The sequence below is a fragment of the Phoxinus phoxinus genome, assembly GCF_949152265.1.
Source record: "Phoxinus phoxinus genome assembly, chromosome: 12".
Taxonomy (NCBI): domain Eukaryota; kingdom Metazoa; phylum Chordata; class Actinopteri; order Cypriniformes; family Leuciscidae; genus Phoxinus; species Phoxinus phoxinus.
The window spans coordinates 8,865,687-8,893,190 of record NC_136887.1 but is presented as its reverse complement, the minus strand read 5'-3'; the positions used below and the strand labels follow the sequence as shown (position 1 = coordinate 8,893,190).

Below are 27,504 nucleotides of genomic sequence, written 5' to 3'. Positions count from 1 at the left end.
GTATGGTGTATGTAAACCGCAAAAAGACTGTTTAAATATGAATCGCGTTTCTGTGTGTGAATAAATGAACGGCACAGATGTGCGCTGTTCTGTACTACAGCTCGCAAAAAGACTGTTTAAATATGAATAGCTTTTTGTGTGTGAACGAATGAAACGCTTTTACCAAACTATATTGCTATAAATTAACATTTATGCCCTAATATATATTATAAAAGACGATATGTTACAGACGAAATATGAAAGACAACATTTAGTTTTGGATAGATTATAAAGTTTTTACTGCCACATCAAAACCTAATTTACAAGGTGCAAACAAAATCTTAAATGATCAATATAAGCCTTCTCTTTAAATTATTTTTGTGTTTTATTAGTGACAAATTTGGGGAGAGGATAGCCTACATCCAAAACTTTCTGAAAATACGAATGAGAATTAACTGCACAATTACTAGAAATGTTTACCTTGGATATTATACAATTTGCAAGCATACAAAGTTTGTGGAAAAATACAAACAAAAAGTGTCTTACAAAATTTAAATCAATCTATTGTTTAATGTGAACGATTAGCCCGGATGATTTTCAGATCATTTTGAAGTAAAAACTCTAGCCGACAACATCCATTAGTCAAAAGTATTGTGGGAATATGTGAAGTTGGTCGTTTGTGGTCTTATATCAGACAATTTAAGTTTGAGTTTTTTGAATAACCACGCATAAATAATATTCTCTCAAAAATGCAAACATGTACATGCATGTTGCTCACATATTATGATAGACATGTTCGTGCTAAATAGAGTGTAATTACACCTTTGCCATTAATATGTTTATAAGCAACTGAAAAAAATACAAATATCAGGGCATGTCAAAACATCTCAAGGACCCCAAAAACACCTTGGTCCCCAGAGGGTTAATTTAACTGAACAACAGCTCCCATCTCCCAGGGCTTGATCCAGTTTTTAAGAATATAATATGAGTGTGTGCACATGTAAGCTTGATGCTTGCAGCATGAAAAGAAAGATATCCCTACACCAACCCAAACTCAGACCTTAGTTAAAAGACTTTAGTGACCATCAGTGACTGAATGTCAACCTTTAAGGACATTTCCTCACCAAAACACCAGGATGATGTGGTTAAAACTTGTCAAATTATTTTATAACCTACAATGAGCACACTGGAGACTATATTTCAGGGGTATGAGTACATTAATTGTTTTGTTTAATTTTCACATGAAACTCACTACAGTCTAATTTGATACATTCAAACAATCAATAGGTTTATCATTGTTTTAACTTAATGTTAATTTTTTTAATTCACCTCAAAAGACTAAGATCACTTCCTGCCACAGATTTGGACACACACACAGCAGTTGAAAATGCTAAGTAACAGATTACCATACACAGACAATGACTGCAAACTTGGCTAACAGACACACAATCTGTGCAACAGGGAATTCACATGGACTCAAATTCATCGATGCGCTGTTTGGTGTTTCCTTGTCGTATTTGCCGTAAGGTTTTGTATTTGTCCCTTCCCAACCTCACATTCTCAGCATGGATAAGATCATTTGGCGTCTTCATGCTTTCATCACGGGCATCTGCTAGCTCCGAGCTCAGAGCCTAAAAAACATTAGAAACAAATCAGTTAGCACAAGAATTAAAGCTGCAGAGAATAGTTTCTGCAAGAAATTTGTTCTTCAGAATTTCTATTTGAATCTTGTTTAATGGATTTTTGTTATTCAGATTCAGCTAGAAATTAATGGTTTTATTTTACTCTTTTATTTTATTTGTCCTTGTTACAGAATTTTACTACACCATACTAACAGTAAATTACACATAACCAACCCTAAAAAAAAGCAATTCTACCCCAACTCTATAGTAAGTACATTGTTAATTACTTAGTACTTAAATGTACTACTGTAAAAAAATGACACCTTTAAATAAAGTGTTGCCAAATTAGTATGTAATGAGGCTATTCTTGGATTGTTCTTTTCTTTTGTAATGTGAAGATATAGTAGATAGTGAACTCCTACAATTAACACAGTTATTTAAAATCAACAATATTCAATTATTTATCAAATTATTTTATTAAAATCAACAATATTCAATTATTTATCAAATTATTTTACTAAATTACACTTGGACTCTCACTCTCATTTCTCTTTCCAGAGAGAGAGCCCTTTAAAACTTGTTCCCCTGTTTAAGTGGTGATCTACATTTTGTGCAGGTAAGTGTGACAAGATCTGTATCCGTATACTGGAATGTAGGTGTAAATGCAGTTGGGTTAAAAACAAACATCTGAATATGAATCGCATGGTAATGGCAAATGTGAACAGTGCAATAAGGTTTTGGCTCAGTAGAGATTATAAATGAGATAATTTAGACCTAAATCTCCACCTATAGTATTGGGAAAGTATGTACCCAAATAAAAGTTTTCTTCAGAAAAATAAAGGGTTGTAGGTTATCTGATGGTTTGATGTTTTTTTATTTTTTATTTTTTTTTTATAGACAGATTTTTATTTATTTATTTAGTTGTTACCCGTATCTATTAGCTACACATAACTATACAAATCATACCTTACGCAGAAGCCATGGACTTTTTTTTATGAATGCAGCACTTTGTTGTTTGCCTCAGTTTATTGATATCGTAAGGCTATTCTGAACGTCCCGGGTTACGTATGTGTACGTATGTAACCCTAGTTCCCCGAAGGGAACGGACGCTGTGTGGAATCGCAGTGGGAACGCCCCCCAGCGTAACGCGTCTGAAGCATGAATGAAATCAGTTAATGGAGAGATGGAGCGTCACAGCGAGTGACGTCATCGACCAGGAAGCTATAAATATCCCCTGAATACACAAGCCGCCAGCTTAAAGTCACTGAAGCAAGCGATCCAGGGGATGCAGGAAGTATGGCAGGACACGCAGCGTCCGTTCCCTTCGGGGAACTAGGGTTACATACGTAACCCGGGACATTCCCCTTCAGGAACTACCGCTGCGTGGAATCGCAGTGAGAACGCAATACCCACGTCCCCATACGAACAAAAACCCCGTAGTGTGTGCATTAGAGAGCACAAGCTGACGAGAGAACCTGAGCCCCGGGAGTGGAGCCAAAGTCAAGACTATAAAACCTGACGAAAGTATGCGGTGAGGACCAGCCTGCCGCATCACAGACGTCCTGAAGAGAGACTCCTGAAAGGAGAGCTTTAGAAGCAGCCATACTCCGGGTGGAGTGAGCCCGTACAGCCAAAGGTGAAGGCTGACCTGCTGACTCATAAGCAAGTGAGATGGCCTCGACCACCCACTTGCTCATCCTTTGCTTAGATGCAGGGCACCCCTTGTTAGGTGGCCCAAAACAAACAAACAGCTGTTCAGACTTCCTCCACAGGGCAGCTCTGTGGACATACGCATCTAGAGCCCTAACAGGGCAGAGCAAATTAAGTTTCTCCTGGTCCGACGTCAGAAATGGAGGAGGACAAAAAGCTTGCAGAATGACAGGTCTAACTAGGGTAGTTGGAACCTTTGGAACATAGCCTGGCCTCGGATAGAGAAAAGCCTTAGCCATACCAGGTGAGAATTCCAGGCACGAGGGAGCAACCGAAAGTGCTTGAATGTCTCCAATCCTTTTGAGAGACAAAATAGCAAGCAGGAACATAGTTTTTAGAGTAAGGAACTTCTCAGAAACTTCTTCAAGGGGCTCGAAAGGAGCTAAGGAGAGGCCCTCTAAAACGATGGCCAAGTCCCATGATGGTACCCTCGTGCGTACTGCTGGCCTCAGCCTCAAAGTGCCACGAAGGAAGCGAGATACAAGTGGGTGTCTCCCGAGAGAGCCTCCACTCGAAGAGGCGTGGAAAGCAGCTAGGGCCGCCACATACACCTTCGGTGTGGAGTGGGATAACCCTGTAGAGAGACGGTCCTGCAGGAACTCCAACACTGTACCGACCGGGCAGTTAACTGGGTCCTGCTGGCGCTCACTACACCAGGAGGTGAAAAGTTTCCACCTCGCGGCATAAAGCCTCCTTGTGGCGGGAGCTCTGGACTGGACGATGGTCTCAATGACCTCAGTCGAGAGACCAAGATCTACGAGCTGGGCCCCCTCAGAGGCCAAGCCCACAGCCTCCACAGTTCTGGGTTCAGGGGAGAGCCGTCGAGGAGGGACACAAGGTCCGAGAACCATACTCAGGCCGGCCAGAACGGGGCTATCAGGAGTAGCTTGACTCCGTCCCGGCGGACCTTCTCCAGAACTCCTGGGAGCAGAGCAATCAGGGGAAAAGCGTACAGGCAAGACCTCAGCCACGCCTGTACCATAGCGTCCAACCTCAGCGGGGCTGGATGGCTGAGAGAGAACCACAGAGGACAATGTGATGTCTCTCGGGAAGCAAAGAGGTCTACCTTGGCATGACCAAAGTGCTCTCAGAGGAGCTCCACCACCTCGGGGTGAAGTCTGCATTCCCCGGGCCTCGGCCCCTGCCTCGACAGGATGTCCGCCCCCTGATATAGATACCCCGGGAGATAAATCGCTCTCAGAGACAGAAGTTTCCCCTGGGACCATAGAAGGATCTGACTGGCTAGTTTGCATAGAGGCCGCGACCGCAGACCCCCCTGATGGTTTATATAAGAGACCACCGATGTGTTGTCTGTCCGGACAAGGACATGGTGGCCCCTTAGGTCTGGGAGGAAGTGTTTTAAAGCCCGAAACACCCCCAACATTTCTAGACAGTTTATGTGCCATAGGAGACGATGGTCCTGCCACAGACCCTGTCGTTAGCATTACGCGACGACAAGGAGCCCCCAACACAGGACCTTGGGACAGAAACCAAGGATCGTTCCACACAATCAGGGCGCGAAGACAGCGTCGCAAACTCAAAATCGCGCGGAGCGGATTTCCCCTCGGGGAGAATCCCCTGGTTCTGAGCCACCACTGCAACGGTCTCATGTGCAGCAGGCCAAAAGGAATAACGTTGGACGCTGCCGCCATGATACCTAACAGTTTCTGGAACTGTTTTACAGTGAATAGCTGGCCTAGCTTGATCTGTCTGACTGCGGCGAGAATTGAAGCAACACGAGCAGGTGACAACCGTGCCTGCATCGTCGTCGAATCCCACACCACACCGAGAAAAGTGGTTCTCTGTGCTGGAGAAAGCACACTCTTCTTGGTGTTCAGTCTCAACCCCAATCTCTTGATGTGAGCGAGAACGACATCTCGATGCCGAACCGCTTGTTGTTCCGACTGAGCTAGGATTAACCAGTCGTCTATATAGTTCAGGATGTGGATGCCCTGAAGTCTCAGCGGGGCTATCGCCGCATCCATACACTTGGTGAATGTTCGGGGTGACAGTGCTAGGCCGAACGGAAGGACCCGATATTGGTATGCTTGGCCCCCAAACGCAAACCTCAGGAATTTCCGATGTTGAGGAAGAATAGATACATGGAAGTAGGTGTCCTTTAGGTCTATCGTGACAAACCAGTCCTTGGACCTGATTTGTGACACGATCTGTTTGAGAGTAAGCATCTTGAACTTGAGTCTCCCTACAGTGCGATTTAAAATACGCAGATCTAGAATTGGACGCAACCCCCCGTCTTTCTTCGGAACAATGAAGTACCGGCTGTAATAGCCTGACTCCCTGCTGGGAGGAGGAACCCGCTCTATAGCTCCTTTTTGAAGGATAGTCATAACCTCCTGTTCCATTACCAGAGCCTGCTCGGGGCCCACCACAGTGGGAAGGACCCCTCTGAACCGAGGCGGACGAGACCTGAATTGTATGGCGTAACCTCTTTCGATCGTGTGCAGAACCCAACGAGACACATTTGGAAGGTTTTTCCACTCTACCAGAAATTCTACTAAGGGTACCAGCCTCTCGGGGCTGGCCTCTGGTTGAACATTCTGAGTGACAGACACAGTGCCCTGTAACGGCGCACCGGCAGGGAACGACTGGTCTGAACACACTAGAACCCTCCTTAGAGGCACCGAGCGTCCCTCGGGAAAGCACTCGCCGGACCCTTCTACACCCTGTTTTGGCAGGGTTAGTAGAATGGGCCCCTGAGGGCGTCTGGAGAGACAGGGCACCACTTTCCCCACCCTCAGAACCCTTGCGCTGAAACCGTCAGGACCTTTTCGACGCGGCCTTCTTAGCGAAAATGACTGTCCTCAGATCAGCCCTGCCACTAGAAGGCCGCACCGGAGAGCGCCCCGCCTCGTCCCTCCAGTTTCTCTGCGGGGGGGGGGGGCACGCGACGCTCTTTTTCTGCTGCTCTCTTTTTTATGTACTCGGCTGCTGGGACTGCCCTCGCTCAGCAGCCCCAGTGATACGCACTTTGAGAGGAATACATTTATGAAAGGCCGCCGTCTGCTTTTTCTTTTCCTGGAACCTCTCGGTGACAGAGTGAAGAGCGTCACCGAAGAGGCCCGCATGCGAAACGGGAGCATTTAAAAGGAGAGTTTTGTCTTTCTCTTTCATTGAGGTCTGACTCAACCATAAATGTCTCTCTGTGGCCACCATGGCTGCCATAGACCGGCCGATCGATTTAGCGGTCTCCTTGGTGGCACGGAGAGTGAGATCAGCAGTCTGCCTGAGCTCGTTAATCATTTCCTCAGAAATTTCACCCCCCTCACACGCATCTTTAAGCAGGTCGGCCTGATAAGCCTGCATAATGGCCATAGTATGCAAACATGCAGCCGCCTGCCCCGCCGCCGAGTAAGCCTTCCCCACTAGCGCAGAAGTATTCTTTAGTGGTCTAGAGGGAAGGGCCGGTGCTTTAAGTGAAGAAGATGAAGCAGGAGAGAGATAGCTCGCTAGCGTCTCCTCCGCCTTCGGCATCGTCACATACCCTGAAGATTTTGCCCAAAAATGTTGGTATAAATCCTACTTGAAACTGGTCTAGCCCAGGTCTTTGACACCTCAGTGTGAAAATCTGGGAAGAAAGGTAAGCACCGGCGAGAAGGCTGAGGTCGTGCAGACAGAAATCTATCATCAAGTTTGCTTTTAATTCTAGACTCCTGCCTGTCAGTTGGCCACTCGATGCTGAGCTTTTCAACAGCACGAGATAATACATCCATCAGCCCTACTTCAGCAGTATGCTGGAGTGACGAGTCTCCAGTATCTTCTGATGTAAAACTTTCGACATCCAGCTCCTCAGAACTGGATAATCTAAGTTATTGAACATCATGTGCCTCCACCCGGGCAGAAGTAACCGCGCGTGTGCTTCCAGAGCCGGGTGAGAGGCACTGGATCCCGCCGGAGATAGCTGAGATAGGGCGGGGCCGGTCTCAACGTCGCCGGTGAGATCCATCTGCGAACCCCAAGTCAAGCGCCACCGCTCTGCCTCGACAGAAGCGGGACCCGAGCCTTGGGGAGCCCGCAGCAAACCACTCTCCTCGAAGAGCGATCGCCGCGAGCGCAGAGTTCTCAAGGGAAAACGCTCGCAATGCTCACAATCAGCCCCCTCGAGAGCTGACTGGGCATGCTGCATTCCCAAACAAGCAACACACTTGGTGTGAATCCCCACCCGTGATGTATCGTGTACAGGGGGGAACACACTTGCTGTACTGCTGCTCGCTCGTCACACTCATATTGTTTTTTTTTTTATAAATATATATATATATATATATATATATATATAGATATAGTGAAAAACTCCTGTCTAGAAAACTAGAAACAGACAAACACAATCGAAAGATTTCAGACACACACAGAGTGCTTTGCTGAAGTGAAAAAAGCTGGCGGCTTGTGTATTCAGAAGATATTTATAGTTTCCTGGTCGACTCGCTGTGACGCTCCATCTCTCCATTGACTGATTTCATTCATGCTTCAGACGTGTTACGCTGGGGGGCGTTCCCACTGCGATTCCACGCAGCGATAGTTCCTGAAGGGGAACCACACATTCACACATGTTAAATATGCAATTAATTAAATGAATATTTATTTTAAACAAGTAGATAGTGTTCTGTATAGAGAGGCTCATAAACTAGTGTGAAATTAAGTAAAATTTGTGAAATTTCGATACAAGGAAAAGGTAGAAAATATGTTTACAAATGGGAAAACTCATCTAGCTTGAGATGGAGTGATGTCTATATTTGGAACTAAACAGAAGACTAAGGCCTGGTTTCACAGACAGGGTTTAGATTAAACCAGGATTAGGACATAGTTCAATTAGGGCATTTAAATAGATCTTATATATGTGCCTATAAAAAACATTACTGGTGTGCATCTTGAAACAAAACAATGGCACTGACATATTTAAAGATATGTTTCTTTGAGTTAAAACAGCTCAAACCTGCATTTTATTCTGGTTCTAGGCTTAAAAAAAGTATGTGAAACTGGGGTAAAAGTATTCATTCAGGAGGGAAACTCAGTCATGAATTAGCAGATGATTCTAATTCATTTTATACACAATTTTATTTTACACACTCCTGACAAATTTCAAATTAATACAACTGATGTACGTAAGTGTTTTAGTTGGGTTAAGGTTAGAAAGAGTCTAGGCCCTGATCATATTGATGGTTGACTGCTGGGGAACTGTGCAGAGCAGCTTTCAGATATTTATTCATTTATTTTTATTTCTAATAAATTCTAAATTCCCTCGTCATTGAAAAGACTTCATAGTAGTGGCAGTTGTGAAAATTTTAAGATTTTAAGACATTTGGAAGGCACAAAAAAACATGTTCATTTGCTTTTTATGGTCTTCTCCTCTGCTTTTCAATTGCATACAGCCCCACCAGTAAGCATATGAACAATATGAGCATTTGCAAATTAACATTTTTCATTTGGATTTTATTCCATTGGCACACCACAGGGTTGTGTTTTGTCCCATCGTTTGTTTTCCTTATATGCCTTACTGATTTTTTTTGAGGGGAATTAAAAAATTATTAAATACATTCGTAAATGATTCAGGAGTCTCCTCACAGAGTCAGATGATAGATCATTTTTATCCAATGGTGTGATGCTTCATTTTTAAATATGAATGCTTCTAAAATAAAAGAGATGTCCATTGCTTTCTGTAAATTAACTCTGTACTGGTGTTGCCTGCTGTCATAAAGGGACAACAGGTAGAAGTGGTAAGCAATTTAAATATTTAGGGACAGTACTTGATGATAAATAAAATTGAGGCAAATATTGTAACGGGCAATTTCCACCAACTGCGGAACGGCTGCGGATCCGCTCCAGAATGGCGGCGGAGTCAATAGGTTTCCATTAAAGTCAATGGCCCTTATTTATGAAAAGTACGTACACCAAATTTTCAGCGTACACCCAAAACCACGGTGACTTTGCGATTTATCAATATGGACGTTGGCGTACGGCACGCTCAAATCCTACGCCAGCTCAGGAGGTGGTGTACATGTACGCACGTTTTGAGTTAGTGCTGAAATGCGCAGAAAAACAATTCCTAACACCACAAAACGCACTGACAAACTAAAAATATGATATATTATGACCCACTGTAAAAAAAACAACAACATAGAAATTATAAACGTCAGTGTTTATTTTTGTAAGTTAAGCCCGGCAGGTGCGCACGGACTGGGTTCAGTAATGAAAGGCTTTCAATGACCAAAAAATTATTCAGACTGACAAAATAATTAAAATGACATTCTTCTTCTTTTAAATAATAATAATAATAATACAAATAATAATAATAACAAAGACATTCTTCTTCTAAATAACAATAAGCATCATTAATAATCAAAATCATAATACTAATTAGAAGAATATTACGAATTGTCATGCAATTATTCACATCGTCATCACTATTGTACACCCCATTACATTTGACGTCATGCGAAATTCAACGCTAATAGTTTCAAAACACGTGCTATAAAATAATGCATTGTTGTGATAGGTAATTTGCTCAACCAACCAGCGATTTAAACTGGATTTCCACCGGAGAAGTTTCTCCTCTTTGCCGTCTTCCGTGTGTCCATGGCGTAAAATGAGGGCGTGGGGGAGGCGGAGACGTGAATATATAGGGGCGTGTTAATCTAATGACGATCGTTTTCAGCCGCGGCATTTATCAAGAGACAGGTATTGCGTACACCTGAATTTCAAAGGTACGCACAGCTTCATAAATCAGGCGGTGAGAGGAGTGTAAGCAAGATGTTACGCCAACATATACACGCGTTTCGACGCAAGATTGATAAATGAGGGCCAATGTGTGTATTTTCACTGACTGCAGAACGGCTGCGTTCCAACTCTGGCGATCCGCAGCCCTCCGGAGCAGATACGCAGAGCTTCTATTTTTGCCGGATGCCGGAGAGCTCCACAGCAATTCAGCACAGGGCAGATAATGCGGGACAGGTTATATCACGCAATCATACAGTACGTCATACGTGGCTCGTGACTGTCAGTCATGGCCGCAGGCGCTCCGCAACAAATCTGGACCTGGTGGGTATTGAAGGACAGCGGAGCATGGATCCGCAGTCAATCCGCAGATGGTGGAAATCCGGGGTGAGGGATCTCATTAGAGGGAAAGCTCTTCAGCTTATGACGAAAGGGCGACAAGGAAGGGCTAGTCAGTTCCTTCCGATTTTACCCGTCCATTGTGTACTGAATTTCAACTGTTTCTCTCAGGCCGGAAATTTAAACTGCCTTTGTGTAATCCAATAGATAAAATAATTATTTTATTCCTAATAAGTAAAAAAAAAAAAAAACTTATTGTAAAATGTGTTATTGTGGGTGTTGTGTTGCTGTACATGTATGTACTGTATACTGTTGTCTACATAACAAATTGGAATGAGGAATGATACTGAGAAATGAGGCAAGTAGGATTTGAATTTGTGTTACTCGCATAAACGCTGTGTGATAAACACTAGTCAGTGTGCCGTATCATATGCTCTGGCTAGCCCAGGGGTTTTCAAAGTGTGCGGCAGAGAGCATGTCAGGGGATGCGCGGAAGCAGTTGAAATTCAATCGATAGTGATATGTCAATTGATAGAGTTGTTTTATATAGTTAATAGTGATCTATATGTAAATAATTCGACAGATGAGTTGAATCAGATGTGTTTGATTAGGAAGACTCACAATATGTGCACTGTTGGGGGAAGTTCATGGAACAGAGTTTAGAACCTCTGCACTAGGCCATGGTTATGACATCTTTTTGATAAAAAATCATTGCTGTCTCTCATACTCACCTGTAGGCGCTTCTGCAGACGTTCATTCTTCTCAGTTTCTGTTATACGCTGCTCTTCACTGCGGTCCTGATAAGTTCCAGTGGATGTGAGCTCAGCACTGGCCTCAGCACTGCTCTCATCATTCTCATCATGGTCATTCTCAGTCTGGGACGTTGCCTGGATGTGGACCCCAATTAGCTTACTCTTCAACTCCTCTTTTGTCCTCTCCAGGTCTACCTCAACCATAATCGCCTGCCATACTCAAAGAGAAATCTCAGTAAACTATTGTGAGACTGCTAATGTGTTTTCCTGAGGTTAACCATGTGGAACAGATAAAACAGTATATTTACACTCTCACCCTTCTCTGCCATTTCCTGGCTTCATCCTCTTTCTTCTTTTTGGCATCTTCCAGAAGAGTGATTTTGGATGTTAGCTCAGCCAGCTCTGTTGCCTTTAAAGATATAATGAAGCAAATATATTTATTTTGCAGAAAATTATTTTCTATACAATAAAACAACAACAGTAACCAGGGGCTGGAAAGCTTCAAAAAGCACATAAATAACCATAAAAGCACTGCAAACCTGGAAACAAGTAAAAAAATATAATTTTTTTTTTAAAACTTGCTTTTATTTTAGTGTGTAATAGGCTATAGCTGTTTGTGTATGTAAACAATCTGCAAAGTCACGTCATAGTTAATCTCTCCAACAAAAAACGCCTTGTTTGTTGTCATTAATTCCATAATTTAACTACGTCACCTACTGACTGCTTTGACCCACCTTCAAATAACAGTTGGAGTGTTTTTACTGTGTTGAGGAGACATTGTTTCCCTTACAATAACATTTCACTCGACATTACTTCAGTGGCTGACGCTATGGGCAAAGTCAATTTCTTCTAAATACTGAAGCCTGATTGAAGGAAAAACTACACTGACAAATGGCGTCTCAGCACACCCAATCTTTCTCTTTAGAGCGGAGATCATCTGCTCACTGACCACGGGAAGAACCCAGCAGTTGACTTGGTGATGCTGAAGAAGCGTACTCGGCTGAGACGACACCTCTCCCCTTTGGCTATCTGGTGAGTGATCTCCCAAAGCAGAGCCAGAAGACCGGCATCGCTTCCGGATTGTTAAGTGCTACCCCTTCCCAAAGCATCAGGGCCATTGCCCCCAGGTAGTGTTAGACCCTGGTCAGCAGCCCAAGCAGTCTTCCTGGCTAGTCAGGAGTGAAGAGAAGGCAGCCCTTAGAGGAGGTTATGGAGAAAGTGTCAGACTGAGTCCTGAACACGATCAAACAAGTCTTCTCTCTAGTTTGCTCGCAGAACCCCCCAATTTTAAGGTCTGGAAACCCTCACACAGATTCGTCCAGGGGATTGCTTTTTATCAGTGGATCTAATAGACGCATACTTTTTATACCCAGGTAGCCTCTCTTTACAGACCGCTTAGGATGTTCACATTCAAAGGAGTGGCTTACCAGTTTACTGTCCTGCCATTCGGACTGTCACTGGCACCCTGCACATTCACAAAAAAAATGCATGGATGCGGCACTCTCCCCCCTGTGTTGGAATGGGGTGCACATCCTGTACTACCTCAACGATTGACTTACCATGGCCCAGTCGAGAGAAAAGCTATGTGTGCACAGGTCTATGCTCCACAGCCACTTAGAGTGTCTGGGGTTCAGAATCAACCTGGGTGCGTTATTCGACTTGGTCCAGATGCGGGGCTGGCTGTCACCGGAGCGCTCGCTGAAAATTCAGTGAGCTCTGAATTATTTAAATCCGGGGGTCTTTGTACCCTCAAGGCATTTCAAAGGATGCTGTGCCTGATGGCAGCCCATGTTCTGGCTGAAAGCCCATGTCCCGCATCAAGCTTTGCAATTGGGACGCTTGAACCTCAGGGTGATCCATGGCTCTGTTAAATCCATGGCAACCTGGAAGGCTCTGCAATTGTACCAATCAGGAGTGGATTTCGGGCTGCCTTCCAAAAGTAAAGTGGTCTCAACAGATACCTCTAACACAGGTTGAAGCGCTCTTTGCTATGGCAGGCCAGCAATCGGCACATTGTCAGGTTCAAACTCTGGCACAATAACTGTCTGGATATGATGGTGGTGCGCATGGCACTCAAGTCCTTTCTGCCAGACCTGAGAGACCAGCCATGTCCTGATGGTAGTCGCATACATAAACCTCCAAGGAGGCCTGAGATCGTGCCAACTGAACAGACTGGCGAGACTCTTCCTCCTGTGGGCACAGTACAACCTCTGGTCAGTGAGAGCAGTGCACATGCTGGGCAGGCTGAACCAGGGTGCGGACATGCTGTCCTGGTGTGGTGTGAGTCCAGGAAAATGGAGACTTCACTCCCAGGTGGTTAAGATGATCTGGAGTGTCTTCAAGCAAGCAGACCTCTTCAGTCAGACGGAGAAGACTCTCTGTCTGATATTCTTTTCATTGGAGAAGGATGCGCTGACCCACGAGTAGAGAGAGCTTATATGCCTTTCCTCTGGTGGCCCTGACAGTCGGTTCTTCTGGTGGCTCCACCCTGGCAGAGCCATCCGTGGTTCCGTGGAATGGTGCAGTTACTGAGTGAGTGGCTTAATCTGTACCGTCATTTCGGAAAGGTGGGCTTTAAAGAGACAGGAACTAAAACAGTGTGTTTCAGGCAGTGGGTGAAAAGAGCTGCTATAGCAATGTACAAAATTAGAAAAATATAGCGTGTTTTGCTTTAAATCATGTAAAGTTTGAGTATTGTGCACAAGTCATACAGACTACTTTTGTGCTACTTTTGTGATAGTGCTTTTATGGAGCTTGAAAGCATCCATTCCCACTGTATGGAAAAGAGCTCAAGGTACATACTTCATCATTTTTCCTTTTGTGTTCTGCTGAAGAAAGATATTCATATGTGTTTAGAATGACATAAGGGAAAGTAAATAATAACATAATTTTCAGTTTTCTTTTTGTCACACTCCTGTCATTCCAAACTAGGGGTGTGCAGCGGAGCCAATATTTGTATCTGTAACAATCTCAAAATTATCTGTATCTGATAAAATCAGAAGTAATAGAAAGTGTGTTAAAGCTGCAGCCCATAACCTTTTTTGTGTCCAAAATTTACAGAAATTATATAATATGCGAGTACATCATGAATCCATTTTCCAAACCATGTTTTTGTTTCATCCTGAACCACTGCGGTACACCTATGATAAGTGTTTATATATTCAGACTATTTTAGACCGGTCAGGTCGGCACCGCTGCGGAATAGACCACTACCTGCGTGACTCTTCATAGATATAAACAGAGAGTAGCAGCTCCGGCGACAATGTTCTTCCGCATGACTGCAGCTTTACATTATATGAGAAAAACGTTTTAAACTTAGATCTGTGCCCTTCATATTTATCAATTGAGAAATATGCCTTGTATAACTCTTAAAATATTTTATTATAGAATTTATTTAAATATCTTCTAATTGTCGGAGCAATCATCCACATCTTGCCGTTTATGAGAGTGAGACAGAAATATCATGTAACCTATCATATCGTACAAGGTTTTAAACATTTAAATAGACATTAGTAGTAGAAAATGTGTCTGATTCAATAGCTTAGTTGATATTACTCTTGACAGAGAGCTAGTTTTTGAGAGACGTGCAGAGATATATGCATATGCTTATTTCATTAATTTGTATATCATATCGTACAATGTTTAAATAATTTAAATAGAGATACCTGTCAAGAGTGCAGGGAAGAGGAAAAGTGAGCATCTATGTGCAGCAGTTTATTATATAAACACAAAAACAAAGATAATTCCGATAAGAAAGCAGGGAGTGACATATATCCAGGCAGGGAAGGAGACAATAATCCAAAATGGGGAAACGCAACAGCTTTAACAAGACATGTAAAGACAACAACCGACAAACACAGAGGTATATACACAGGCTAACAATTAACAGGTGAAGGTGATTAGCTGTCATCGTAATACACAAGGGTAGCTATGGGAGAAATTACAACAGGAACTAAACACAGGAAATGAAAACCAGACACAGTAAGAAAAAAGAAAAAAAAAAAAGAAAAAAAAAACCTAGAATAAAGAACACTGGGGATTTAGTTATTACTTCTGCCAAGCTTTGATTTCTGAGCGATGCATGGAGATGGCAACGTGGCTACTTGATTTGCGCTCATTTTATTCACAGAGTTTACACTCGTTCACTTCCCACATACTCATTGTGTAGTGGTTTTAGATGTTTATGTACAATGTGCTATCTCCTGGCTCACCTGTCATCCAGCAAACACGAGGAGTGACTGTCTGCCAAATATTTTGTCTGTAATTCAGTAGAATTCGTTATTTTTTAATCCATTATCCATGCCTTTAAGAATAAGGTTATTGGATACATAGCACATCCCTATTCCAAACCATGGTTCTTCAAAATAACTTTCTTTGTGTTTCTGAATAATAAAGTAATCAATACGTATTTGGAATGACATGAGGGTGAGTAAATATTGTCATGATTTTCATTATCTTTCAAGATCTTAATGTATCTTTAGAAGATTTGAGTACTTTTTCTTTCATACCAGATTCTCTTGGTTCTTGACCTGGTTCTCAGATTGCTGCAGTAATGCTGACTTAACCTCTTCTGCAATCCTGCGGTCTTTCTCCAGTCGCTCAGCCTCTTCCTGAGCATATTTCCTCTCCCGCTCTAGCTCCAATGCTCGCTTGGTCTGCTCCTCTAGCTCTGAACAACAGAACTATTATGTCACACAAATAAACTTTTCTGAAATGTAAAATATGATAGACCTATTTATGGTGTTTCTGCTTCTTTGAGCAACCTGGTCCACACTAAAAGATCTTCAGAATGTGAGATACCACAAACATGTTAAAAAAAAAAATCATAGATTTAACAGTTTTGTTCCTATAGTGTGTTGAGTGTCGTGATGTGACCCAAGACAGCACACCAACACCACACCACACACTAAAAGAGTCCATTCACAAACAACCAGATTCCCAACTGTGAACATGGGAAAAGTTTGCAAAATCTCTTGTGGTCAAGTGTGACTTTGGAGTAAACAAATGACGAAGGGCAAGAAGAAATGGCGATAGTAGTGTTTGGACTGCTTTTTACAGGAAATTTGTGGGGAAAAATAGTTTGGATGAATTTGTGTTTTGCTTCCGTCTTCCGTCTGCCTGCTTTCCGATTGGGTGTCGTTACATTCCAGGTGACAATCTAAAGAGTGTGTGAGCATTTGTCCACAGGTTCTCCCCACACAACAGAATTTGTGATCGTACGTAAATATTCAACATGTTGGATATTTACAATTTGCGATTGGTACGGCTCCAACATTCTTCTCAGCAGATTCTACCACTATTAATACATTTGACAAGAGAATCTGTAGAATCATCAAGATAATTTAGACTTTAGCTAGGATTGTCGGAAGGGGAGAATTGGGTCCAAAAAAAAAATAATCGACCCAATTATCTTGTAGTGTGTTGATGCCTTTAATGTGTGGCAGGACTGTGTGGCTAATGGCAGATGGCACTAATGTAAGACATTTAGAAAACCTATTTAAAAAATTGAATTACTTTTCCAAATCTATCTGATGACACTAATGGTGAAGAGATTACAAGCTTCACCTTTAAACCCATAAACTAATAATGTGACATTTGTAGTTCTAGGTAGACATTTGTAGTTCCAACCCTCTTGAGCTTTTTTGGTCTGCTCTTCAATTTGTCGAAGTCTTTCCACGAGCTCCATCGTCTCTCTGGCAATCTTCTCAGTTTCTTTCTCTGCATTTTCTCTTCTTTTTTTCTCATTTTCCAGAAGTGCTCTAAAATTAAAATGCATAAATAAACATTGTCACATCTAAAAGAATGTAATGCTTTGTACCAAAACCTAGTGAGCTGTCTTGTCTATTGTCTTTCTAAAGGTTCTAAAGGTCCTTTTGCACCAAAAGCAAATATTATTACCAGGCTAATATATTGGAAGTCACTCTGTAGTTTTGTGCTGTGGTATAGTGTCACCTACTGATGCACAGTTGAGTGAACCGATTAAGCGGAACATCTCAGGTTACATGTAAACCTCAATCCCTATGTAAGGAATACTGCTGCATAAATTGGCCATACTTCTGGAGGGTAATCAGCCTGAAGGGTGTTCCTATAGTTCTTATGTTCAATCCTGCCAGTTTCCTGCAGAGTTTACCATCAACGTAATTTAAGGGTGCTTTGACACTGTCAGCTTAGTTTGAAATTAAGCATGGTTTGCATAAAAAAAATTGTTAATGTGAAAAATTGGAAATGTGGCGTGGTTTGCGCAATTGTGAAATTAACTATAGGACTAGGGTTAGCCAAGGACAACATCAATAGTTCAATAACACAAATGTAAGGGATGACAGTTGTTATGATTTACCTTGGATATGAGCGAGAGTGAACCTGCAGTATAATCGCACATAGAGGGCCCTATCTTGCACCCAGCGCAATTGACTTTGTACACCGACGCATGTATCAATCCTATTTTTCACCCTCGCACAGCGGACTTTTCCCTCCAGATGCACGTCGGTAAAATAGGGTATGAAGTTGCGCTTCCGGGGGCGGTTCAGCGAAAAGAGGTGTGTTCCGGCGCAAAATGTTCCCTGGTGCTATTTTGCAGTTTGAGAAAACAATTCCGCCACAGGCCAGGAAAAACCTAGTCTAAAGACAGTGGCGCGTTGTGCGTTAGTCATATAGTATTTTAAGGGCGCGTGCTTGGCCATTATGTAGCATATGAACAACGCGCATACACTTTAATTCTCTAATCTAAACAGACGCAGCAGTTTTTATTTTTGCAAATCATACATTATTACAAGGAAAATTATTAACACACAAGGGAAATCATTGTGTGTCCGTGAAGATGTGAAACAAATAGGCATAAATTTAGATTACATATTTACCCAAATTATTATACGCCTGTTCAACCAAAGGCTACGATCAGATAAGTTGGTTTTATTGCTGTTAAAAATGTGGTCAGGGCCCCTGCCATTAGGTCCTACAGACTTCCCTGCATTAATTTAACTATGAACTGATCTATAAATGAGCATGCATCCCAGAACATTTTGTGAATGATTTACTGTCTTGTGTAGTATCTTTTAATTCTATTATTTTAATACTGTGTATTTTATGATAGAACCAAGGGTCAATGTAACCTCACCTATACCATGTTTGGTCTCTATAAATTGGTACTTTGAAGATAAAAATGATTGTGTACATGATGTGCATCAAGTACATACATTGTGTACATCAAGTAGTTTATTTAGGCTTGGTTTGTAGAGAATTCCAAACATGCGCACATATATTCAAACGCACATAACTATAAAATTCATTCTTGTTGCGCACGTGAGCGCCATCAGTGTTTATCACAGGTTCGCGTTTAAATTCTGTGTAGAGAGAACGGTGTTGTCTTAGCAGCCCCTAATTTAATAACAAATTATCCTTTCAACGTAAGTGAATCAATCAAATCTAACTTTAGCTGGAAAATAACATTATTCAAGAACCGCTATAAAGCCAAAACAATCTGTTACCTTAAATTATAAGTTTATCTCTGTAAAGCAGCTTTGAAACAATCTACATTGTTAAAAGCGCTATATAAATGAAGATGACTTGACGATAACTGCGCAACATATTAGTATTACAAGAATCTTTCAGAGCTTCTTCATCAGCAACCAATACAGCTGCACATGCAAATGAACACGCTTAAAACAAAGACTCATAAATCCTCCCAACAGAGGAATCTCCCACTTAGAAATTCCCCCTTTCTTATTGGTTGAGCCAACCCTAAAAGGTGGGACCTTTCCCATGCGTATAAATGGCTTCTAACAGAAGCCCTTCGCTCTCTTGGCTTTCTCTCATACGTTCGGGTTGCTGTTGACTCTCTCAACCACAACAGAATCAAGGACAACCTCAGGAGTTTGGCACAACGCCTTCATTCAATCCAGAATCGCAACTCCCACCATTTGCTCTCTCTGGTCCACAATCTGCACTCCAGCCACGAGAAAAGAGTCGAACTAACCATGCAAGTTTATCATTTCTTCTTCATCCAACGAAGAAGAAAACGATTGCAAATTCAACATCTGACACTCACGGAACCATCAACAACTTAAATTCAACAACTTCAAGAATTGTTTCCACCGCAAAAGCCATGCAAGTATCAATTGTGGTGGTGCTCTGAAAATGATAAGCTGATGGTTCTTTTCATAGTTAAATGTATCTTTTCCATAGTTTCATTCCCTGCTTCCGGTTCCATTCTGTCACTTTAACCATCTACCCATGTATGTGTAATTGTTTGTATGTTAGTTATGTGTTTGTGACTTAGTTAATAAAACTTGTGCACAATATGTATTTGGTTCTGATTCTCTGCTTGCATACAAAGTTTACTTTACGATTTAGATTTTGACTACAGGCTCTTAGTACTGTACAGTAAGAAAGACGGCAGAGGAACGCCCTAGGTGATGAGCGGGCGGAGAAACTGCCACAGGCGGTGGGGTGGAGGCAGCAGCGGGCGGCAGGGGCAGGATGTGCCGAATGGCCTCCATCTGCGCTTGGGCGCAGTTCTCTGCCGCGTTGCAGACCAGCCCAACCTGGGAAATTGGGGAGACCAGGAACTGAACACTGCCCGTTGGAACGGACTAGAAGAGTACTTAGGGGGAGACGAGGATTCCCCGTCCAAAAGGCAGCTGCCACCGGACACAGGTGCACCTGTGGCGCGACAGACCACTCCACTGGAGGGATAGTCTCACAAACGTTCATCGCTCCACCGTCAAGGGTAGTGAGGGGGTAAAAGCTATTAAGGCAGTTTCTGGCAGGGAAAGGTGCCATCCACAACCTGATAAGCTCTCCATGCACTTCGAGAAAGAAAGGCACTGGGGCGGCGAGCTGAGAACCAGTGCAGCCCGCCCCGAGATACCAATCCACCAACCAAGAGGTGGAGGATTCCACTCGAGCCCGTCAGCCTTGGCAGGCACGTTTCAGCATAGCTGACAACTCTGGATCCAGCTTGGGCAATTGTAACCCTGTCAATTTTGCCTCAATACAGTCCTGAAATGACCTTTAATGCAAACACTTAAAACTAGAGTAAAGTGCAATATCTAGTTCGCCACTAGGTGGCAGTGCACAATGAAGCGTTCTTCTTCAGCTGTTTTCTGCCATTCGCCTTGCCTTAAAAAAGCCTGGAAAAACGGGAGCCAGAGCAGAAGTAAATATTAAGATTAAAATTGATTTAGAAAACGAAATATATCCTCGAGGTTGAACTACATTGAAAATTAGACGACACATGTTGTAAAACAAAATTATCTCGGTGAGTGAAAACTATAATTTTGTGTTGATTAGCTTGAAGCTAAAATGGTGAAATGACTAAAAAGGTTTACATTTCAATGTTACAGTGGATTACAGTGGATTAAAAAAAACAGTCTGTCTATCTACAATAGCAGTGGATGTTACCCCACAGGTACATTTTGTTGCATTCTAATTTTGGTACAATGAAAAATGCATTTTGAAAGGAAATAATTTTGTTTTGAGTCAAGTATGTCAATTTTGAGTTACTATGTTACACTGTACTTTTTGTTTGTCCAATTTCATTTCATTGATTTTTATTTTAAGTTGTATTATTGAACATATGGACTTTTAAATGATGAGAAGATGGAAAAAGGACATTTAGCTGAACATTAGTTAATTTTCTGCACATTTTTGTGTAGACTGGGTTTTTTTTAGGTTTCTTCTGGTCCCGGATCCCTAGTGTTCTTTCCACCGAAGCTGGATTATTTTCTGTTCGCCCTGGTGCCTGGTTCTCTGGTCCACTGCCTCATCTAACAGCGCTGCAACGGTTCCATTGGGTGTTTGATATGGACGCTAAGTATTGAAGGGGTGGTTGGACAGTTAAAATATTTGAGTGCACTCAAGGGTAACTAATTTTTCTTTGAAAGATTTTCCCTTTTGTTTTGTTTCATGAGATCTCAAAAGTTGTGGCTGATTTGCTAACATGAATGTTACTAATGCTGTGTGAACTGAACTAAATATTGAATTTTGAATAAGAAAATAAGGAAAATAAATTGGATAAGAAATTCAAACTTTAATCTATTGTTTCGTGCTTCCTTTGGAGTGGAATCTATGAGTCTTTTGACCATATGATTAGTACATAACCAACCTCCTCATCGAATCTAGATTTAGATAAGTCCTGCAGTAGGTTCTTAGCCTGCCTATAAGCAGAGCTACGACGGTAGGGTTACACAATGTTACACTCCCAGAGGGAGATAACGCAGCAGAGTCGTCATCTCCAGAGGCCAGCTCACCCTCCGATGCTGCTATCGACATCCTGTCCTCTGGGGGAATGGCTGATCGGTCCATTACAGAGGGACCAGCACGTTCAACAGGAAATTCCACCAGCTGCGGTGTGATGGAGGAGTGAGGAGCCCACAAGAAATGGTTACCGGGCGAGACATCCATCACTATCCTCCAATCACCCATTCCACGTGGCACCCGGGGGTGGGGCATGGTAATGGGGATTCCAGCTTTGCAGACGAACGTGAATCTCGATCTCAATACCGCGACAGTCATATCCCCTCAATGGGAACATGAACGTCCACAAAAACTGCTTCAGCATGCTTGTAAGCCCAAACACGATGCAACAATTGTGACCGTCAGAGAGGAAAGGGGAGTGACTGCATCCAGAAAGGCACGGGTGGAATGAGATCTTGAAAAAGATGCAAACGCACCTGTGTTGCTCTTTCAGGAAATAAGACCCATCACCAGTGCCAGAGCACACAGGGGAATGACCGCAGCAACACTGAACAGTGAACTGAAACAGTGACGCACTCACTTTTCCACCCTCTAACCAGCCACCCACAACACAAACATTTAGAAATGTGTTGCTGTTAAAACAACAGTCGAGAGCTCAAAGCTCGCGATCACCGCTACACTCTCACTGTAGAAACCACCAGCACTGGGAGAGTTTTCCGAAGCGAAAGGCAAAGGATGTAGTGCGTGCATCCACTTCCGTATTTATACCCATTACCATTGACACCAATTGAAGTCAACTCTTTTACATTCTTTGTTATTAATTATTCATAGAAATTAGTACATAGCCTTTCCAAGGGTGCTAATATAATATAAAATAACACTCAGAAGAAGAAAAGATGAAGATTTTAATACTAAAACAACAAACTTAAAGGAGAAACTTAAGAGCATACTTAAGAACAATTTATATGCACATCTTCTAAAAAAAATTCAGATTTCACCACACCACATCAGGTTTGCCACACACACACTGAGTTTGGTTTTAACTACTGATGTCAAAAAAGCAATTAAAAGGACAATAAGTAGGAATTAGTATTTTGCATTCAAACTAATTTTGCTCTCCAGCGCCTCGCTTTTTCAAATGTGCATTGCATCTACGGTAGGCGATATGTACCAAAAAGCTTTGACAGGATGTCTTCTGATAGCACTTCGTCGAGTTTTCCTTCAGGTGAACAGGTGTGTTATTTCAAACAAACTGCAACATGACAACAAACAAACGAATGTTACAGTATAAATTACTGACTGTGAAAAACATGAAATATTGTAGTTATATGAAATATTGTAGGGGGGGGGGTGTTTTGAAACATTGTTATTCATAAAAATAAATCATGAGAACATGAACTTCATCACTGCATTTGCAGGAATTTTAAAATATTTTTTCTTATTAACTGAAGTAGCCTAACGCAATGTTTTTACTCTAATAGCTTATCTTTCCCCACACATATGAACTGTGATCATGCAATAACGTTAACTTTACATCGCGATGCTGAACTACAGTGAAATGATAGAAAGACATTATCTGTGATAGCAATTCGCCTCATTCGCTCAAACTGGAGTAGAATGAGGCTTGCGTCAACATTGAAATCACTCGCGCCAGACGCTCAAGAGTGAGTGAGTTGCCTAATCATTTTAAAATAAACTTGACTTTAATCAAACCACGGATCCGTGATAAGTTTTGTGATCCGTCTCGCCACTATGTAGTAGCACTATCATCACTTTGAGGGGAGGATACATTTTAAAATAATTAAGCAGAGGCAGGGATACATTGACCCGAAAGGGGGAAATCCCACGCATTCCCGATGTTTTCTTCTCCTGTGGCTTGGCATATGTATGGTCCATAATAACAATGCAATCCAGACTTTTAAACTTGCCGGTGCAGTTTCAAGCGCCTCTCACTGCTCTGCACCTGCATTTCTGCTGGTTTCGGCTGGCTCTGAACGAAAACGCGTTGTGGAAAAGCGTTGGTTTAGTACTTTTTGTCCCTCTCTGCTATTATAGTTTTGCAAGATGGCGGAACCACATGGAAGCCTCCGTGGACCTACCCGTCCCATGTATATAAAGATAATAAATTCTTCATTTATAAGGATAAGTCAGATAATTGGCCGAGGTATTTGTACACCATTGAGGACATATTTATGAATAAAAATATTGATTTTAGATAATAAAATACCTAAAAAGATACTTATTGTCCCTTTAAAGAAAACCCATTAGGCCCATCTCGGAATAGTCTATTAATGGCAAAATGCTTGGCAACATAATGCTTGGCACTATAATGCCAGGGGCCTAGCCATCATTTCAGAAGTGAGGGGGACAGAAATGTCAAGTGCAATATCTTTTTTTTGTCTAGTATAAAGGTTTTTTCTAATTGACATGTCTAATCTTTGCTTTGATCTGGCTAAGTAATCAAATACGCTGTTGAACAACAAGTGTAAAAAATATAAGGCAGAAAATATGTTTAAAACATAATTAGTACTACATTATTCATATACAGAAAAGTCTTAAAAACATAAATGATATATTGTCGCAATTGTGTGTTTATTTTCTTTACGTTTCATCAGTCAAAACGTTTTTATTCAGCTACAGCGATGGATGGATGCTTTTGTCTATTTAGGGTTTTCCAGGAACATCATAAGTTATTACTTCTATGAGTCAGACTTTCAGCGCGAGGGCACCCTCTGGCTTCTAATATAAATGAAACAGACATTACATGAGTGTTCAGTGCTCCAAAATGTTCACACCGTCTTGTTTTGGATAATAATAGAATGTCAGGTCATGCATAGACTATCTCTTCTCTTTTAATTTAAATCTCGATTTATTCACATTGGCCCATGAAACTATGTGAACACTTGCCCTACTATCATACTTCTGGCAGATCAAAATCTGCTGAAAATACTTCATGAATTGACTCACCAGAAATTCAAGACAGCCTACATGTGTAGGTAGAATTCTCTTTATGACTGTTTGCATTTCTTAGGGTAAAGCTTACAGCACTCATGCATGCATTTGATAACTCCTACCATTCAAAATAGTTGAACTCGATTTCATGGAAGAATATTGCAGAGTCCTCAAGCTAATATTGATTGTGTTCAAGGTCAGACCTCATGCAAATATAGTGACCTCAAACTTAACCTCTTTGCGGTTCAGACTAAGCTACATGAACTGCAAGTCTCAAACCTGTGATACTGCTTGCATATTTAGAAAGCCAACATAGCTGGCTTCAAGAAAAGGTTCAATAGTTTGGAATGATGGGGTTGAGTAAATAACAGTTTTTTTGTTAGTTTGATTTTGTAGTGCAGTAATACAATCACCATTTCTCTAAACATCTATTAATTTGGTAACACTTTACAATAAGGGTGCACTAATTCATGCTTAACTAATGCACAGATAATACTGAATTAATGTATTACTAATGATTATCTAAGGCAAGCTATTCATTAATGATTGCCTCATTAGCAACTAATGAAGAGTCTGTCTGGTTAATATATTAGTTAATATATGAATTGTTATTAATTAAATATGTAAGTGTGTATTAATTCCATAATACCTTATTTTATTAACTAATAGTGTTAATTAATTTGTTAATTACCACAATGAGCCAAAGCCTTATTTCAACTTCCAGATAATACAGGTAAACTAATATGCATTGATACATTATTAATTACAGCATTAGTAGTGTGTCAATTACTACAATGTTTTTGGAAACCAGTGTTTAATCAACAGCTTTTATAAACTCCAGTGATGGTCATTAATGATGAATTAATCATTAGCTAACAATCATTATGTTGTGACTTTACTTGTTGAGGCACATCATTATTAACTCATCATCTAGTAATTGTAGTAATTGACACACTACTAATGCTGTAATTAATAATAATTTATTAATGCATATTAGGCTGATTGTGGTAATTAACAAATTAATGAACACTATTAGTTAATAAAATAAGTGATTATGGAATTAATCCACAATTACATATTTAATTAATAACAATTCATATATGAACTAATATATTAACCAGACAGACTCTTCATTAGTTGCTAATTAGGCAATCATTAATGAATAGCTTAGATAATCATTAGTAATACATTAATTCAGTATTATCTGTGCATTAGTTAAGCATGAATTAATGCTTATTAGTGCACCCTTATTGTAAAGTGTTACCATTAATTTTGTTAAATTCTAGGACTCAATGTTTTTTTTTTTTTCAAATGTTCCAAAACTAGGTATACCTAATGTTACTGACTATGGAACAGCCTTCATATTAAGAGCATGTCTACGATCACTTAAAACGCTACGACACTGTAGTACAGTGGATATAAAAAGTCTACACACCCGTTTAATTTTTTCAAAATAAAACAAAGATAAATTATACTAGGACTCTTGCAATCTATGCAATACCACTGAAAACCTCTGTGAAATATAGGTAAATAGTAATAATAAAAACTTAAGTGTGCATGCCCTTTTATATTTGATTATGTACAGTAACTGTACTCAGAAGTTAGAATAAAGAAGATTAAAGATAATATGCTATGATTAATCCGCTTGTAAAAAAACAGCCAATTGATCATACAGAATTAGTCAATTACAGGCCGATCTCGAATCTGCCTTTTCTTTCAAATATAATAGAAATGGCGGTATCCTCACAACTGTGTTCCTTTCTAGAAAGAAATGATATCTGCGAGGATTTTCAGTCCGGATTTATACCGTACCATAGTGCCGAGACAGCTCTCATTAGAGTCACAAATGATTTGCTCTTATCATCCGATCGGGGTTGTATCTCTCTATTAGTATTACTTGATCTTAGTGCTGCATTTGACACTATTGACCACAACATTCTTTTAAATAGACTCGAACATTATGTTGGCATTAGCGGAATTGCACTAGCATGGTTTAAATCATACTTATCTGACCGTTATCAGTTTGTAGCAGTAAATGAAGAGATGTCTTATCAATCACAAGTTCAGTATGGCGTACCACAAGGCTCAGTACTAGGACCGCTGCTGTTCACTCTGTACATTCTACCATTAGATCTCATTAGGAAACATGGAATTAGCTTTCACTGTTATGCCGACAATACTCAGCTGTATATTTCGTCAAAACCTAACGAAACCTACCAATTCACAAAATTAACGGAATGCATAGCTGATATAAAAAATTGGATGACTAGTAATTTCCTACTACTAAATTCTGAAAAAACAGAGATTCTAATTATTGGACAAAAAAACTTCCACACATAATAACCTAGAATACTGTCTAACACTTGATGGCTGCTCTGTTAAGTCTTCGTCGTCGGTTAGGAACCTAGGTGTGCTCTTTTGGCTTGTTTCCACTGAGCGGTACGGTACGGTACGGGACAGTACGGTACGGTTCGGGTCTGTTAACCATGATCTGGCTAGCGTTTCCACTGCCAACAGTACCCTTACTTGATAGGCGTGGTGTTTCGATCTACGTAATTTTCGCGCGAAGAAGAACATAGTAAACTACAATGGATGACATACAGCAGATCTAGTTCTTGCTCCTCGACATGTATGATGTTTGTCACAAGAAGACAAGCGCCGACATTAGGCTTTTCTCAATATCAAGTACGCAAAGTTTGTACTTGCCATGTACTTGTACTACATGCAAATGGTAGGCTACAGCGCGTTCTTAAAAGCGTCACTCAGGACTCAGCTCGCGCTGCTACTCCGGTTATCTCTGTCACTTGGTATGTACATTTTAAGCAACAATAAAACGAAATATGTTATAAACACCACTCTGCCTCTTTTCGTTTTCGTTTACATAAATTAAACGTATAGGGACACAAATGTGGTTCATGCGCAATGCATATTGATTATTCACTGCATGTTATACGTTATTCTATTTATAACAAAACGAAATTTAAAACACAACCCTAACGTTACCTCTTTTCGTTTAAAAAATAAATAAAATAAACATATTCCAGGCAATATATGCATTTGTACAAATGTTGCAATAAACATCAGTGATAATCTTGTAATAAATTTTTTTAAAATTTGTAAAATTTCAGTTTTTATCAATAATAGCCTATATACAAGTTTAAGTAAAGTACAAGAAGCTATACAATAAGAAATAAAGCAAACAATTCAGTCAAATATCCAAATGCAGCGCT

General features: G+C 41.0%; 1 protein-coding gene across 1 annotated transcript in view; it reads right to left on the bottom strand.

Annotated features, from left to right (window-relative positions):
• Positions 1 to 369: 369 nt before the first annotated feature.
• The window catches only part of msnb (moesin b), a 50,896-nt gene continuing 23,761 nt past the window's right edge, over positions 370 to 27,504 (bottom strand). The window contains exons 9-13 of the mRNA XM_079630398.1: positions 16,757 to 16,887; positions 15,637 to 15,797; positions 11,445 to 11,537; positions 11,108 to 11,338; positions 370 to 1,610 (exon numbers count right to left, since the gene is read on the bottom strand). Of these exons, the coding sequence (XP_079486524.1) occupies positions 1,446 to 1,610; positions 11,108 to 11,338; positions 11,445 to 11,537; positions 15,637 to 15,797; positions 16,757 to 16,887 (781 nt within the window). The 3' untranslated portion in view covers positions 370 to 1,445. The remainder of the gene's footprint in view (positions 1,611 to 11,107; positions 11,339 to 11,444; positions 11,538 to 15,636; positions 15,798 to 16,756; positions 16,888 to 27,504) is intronic.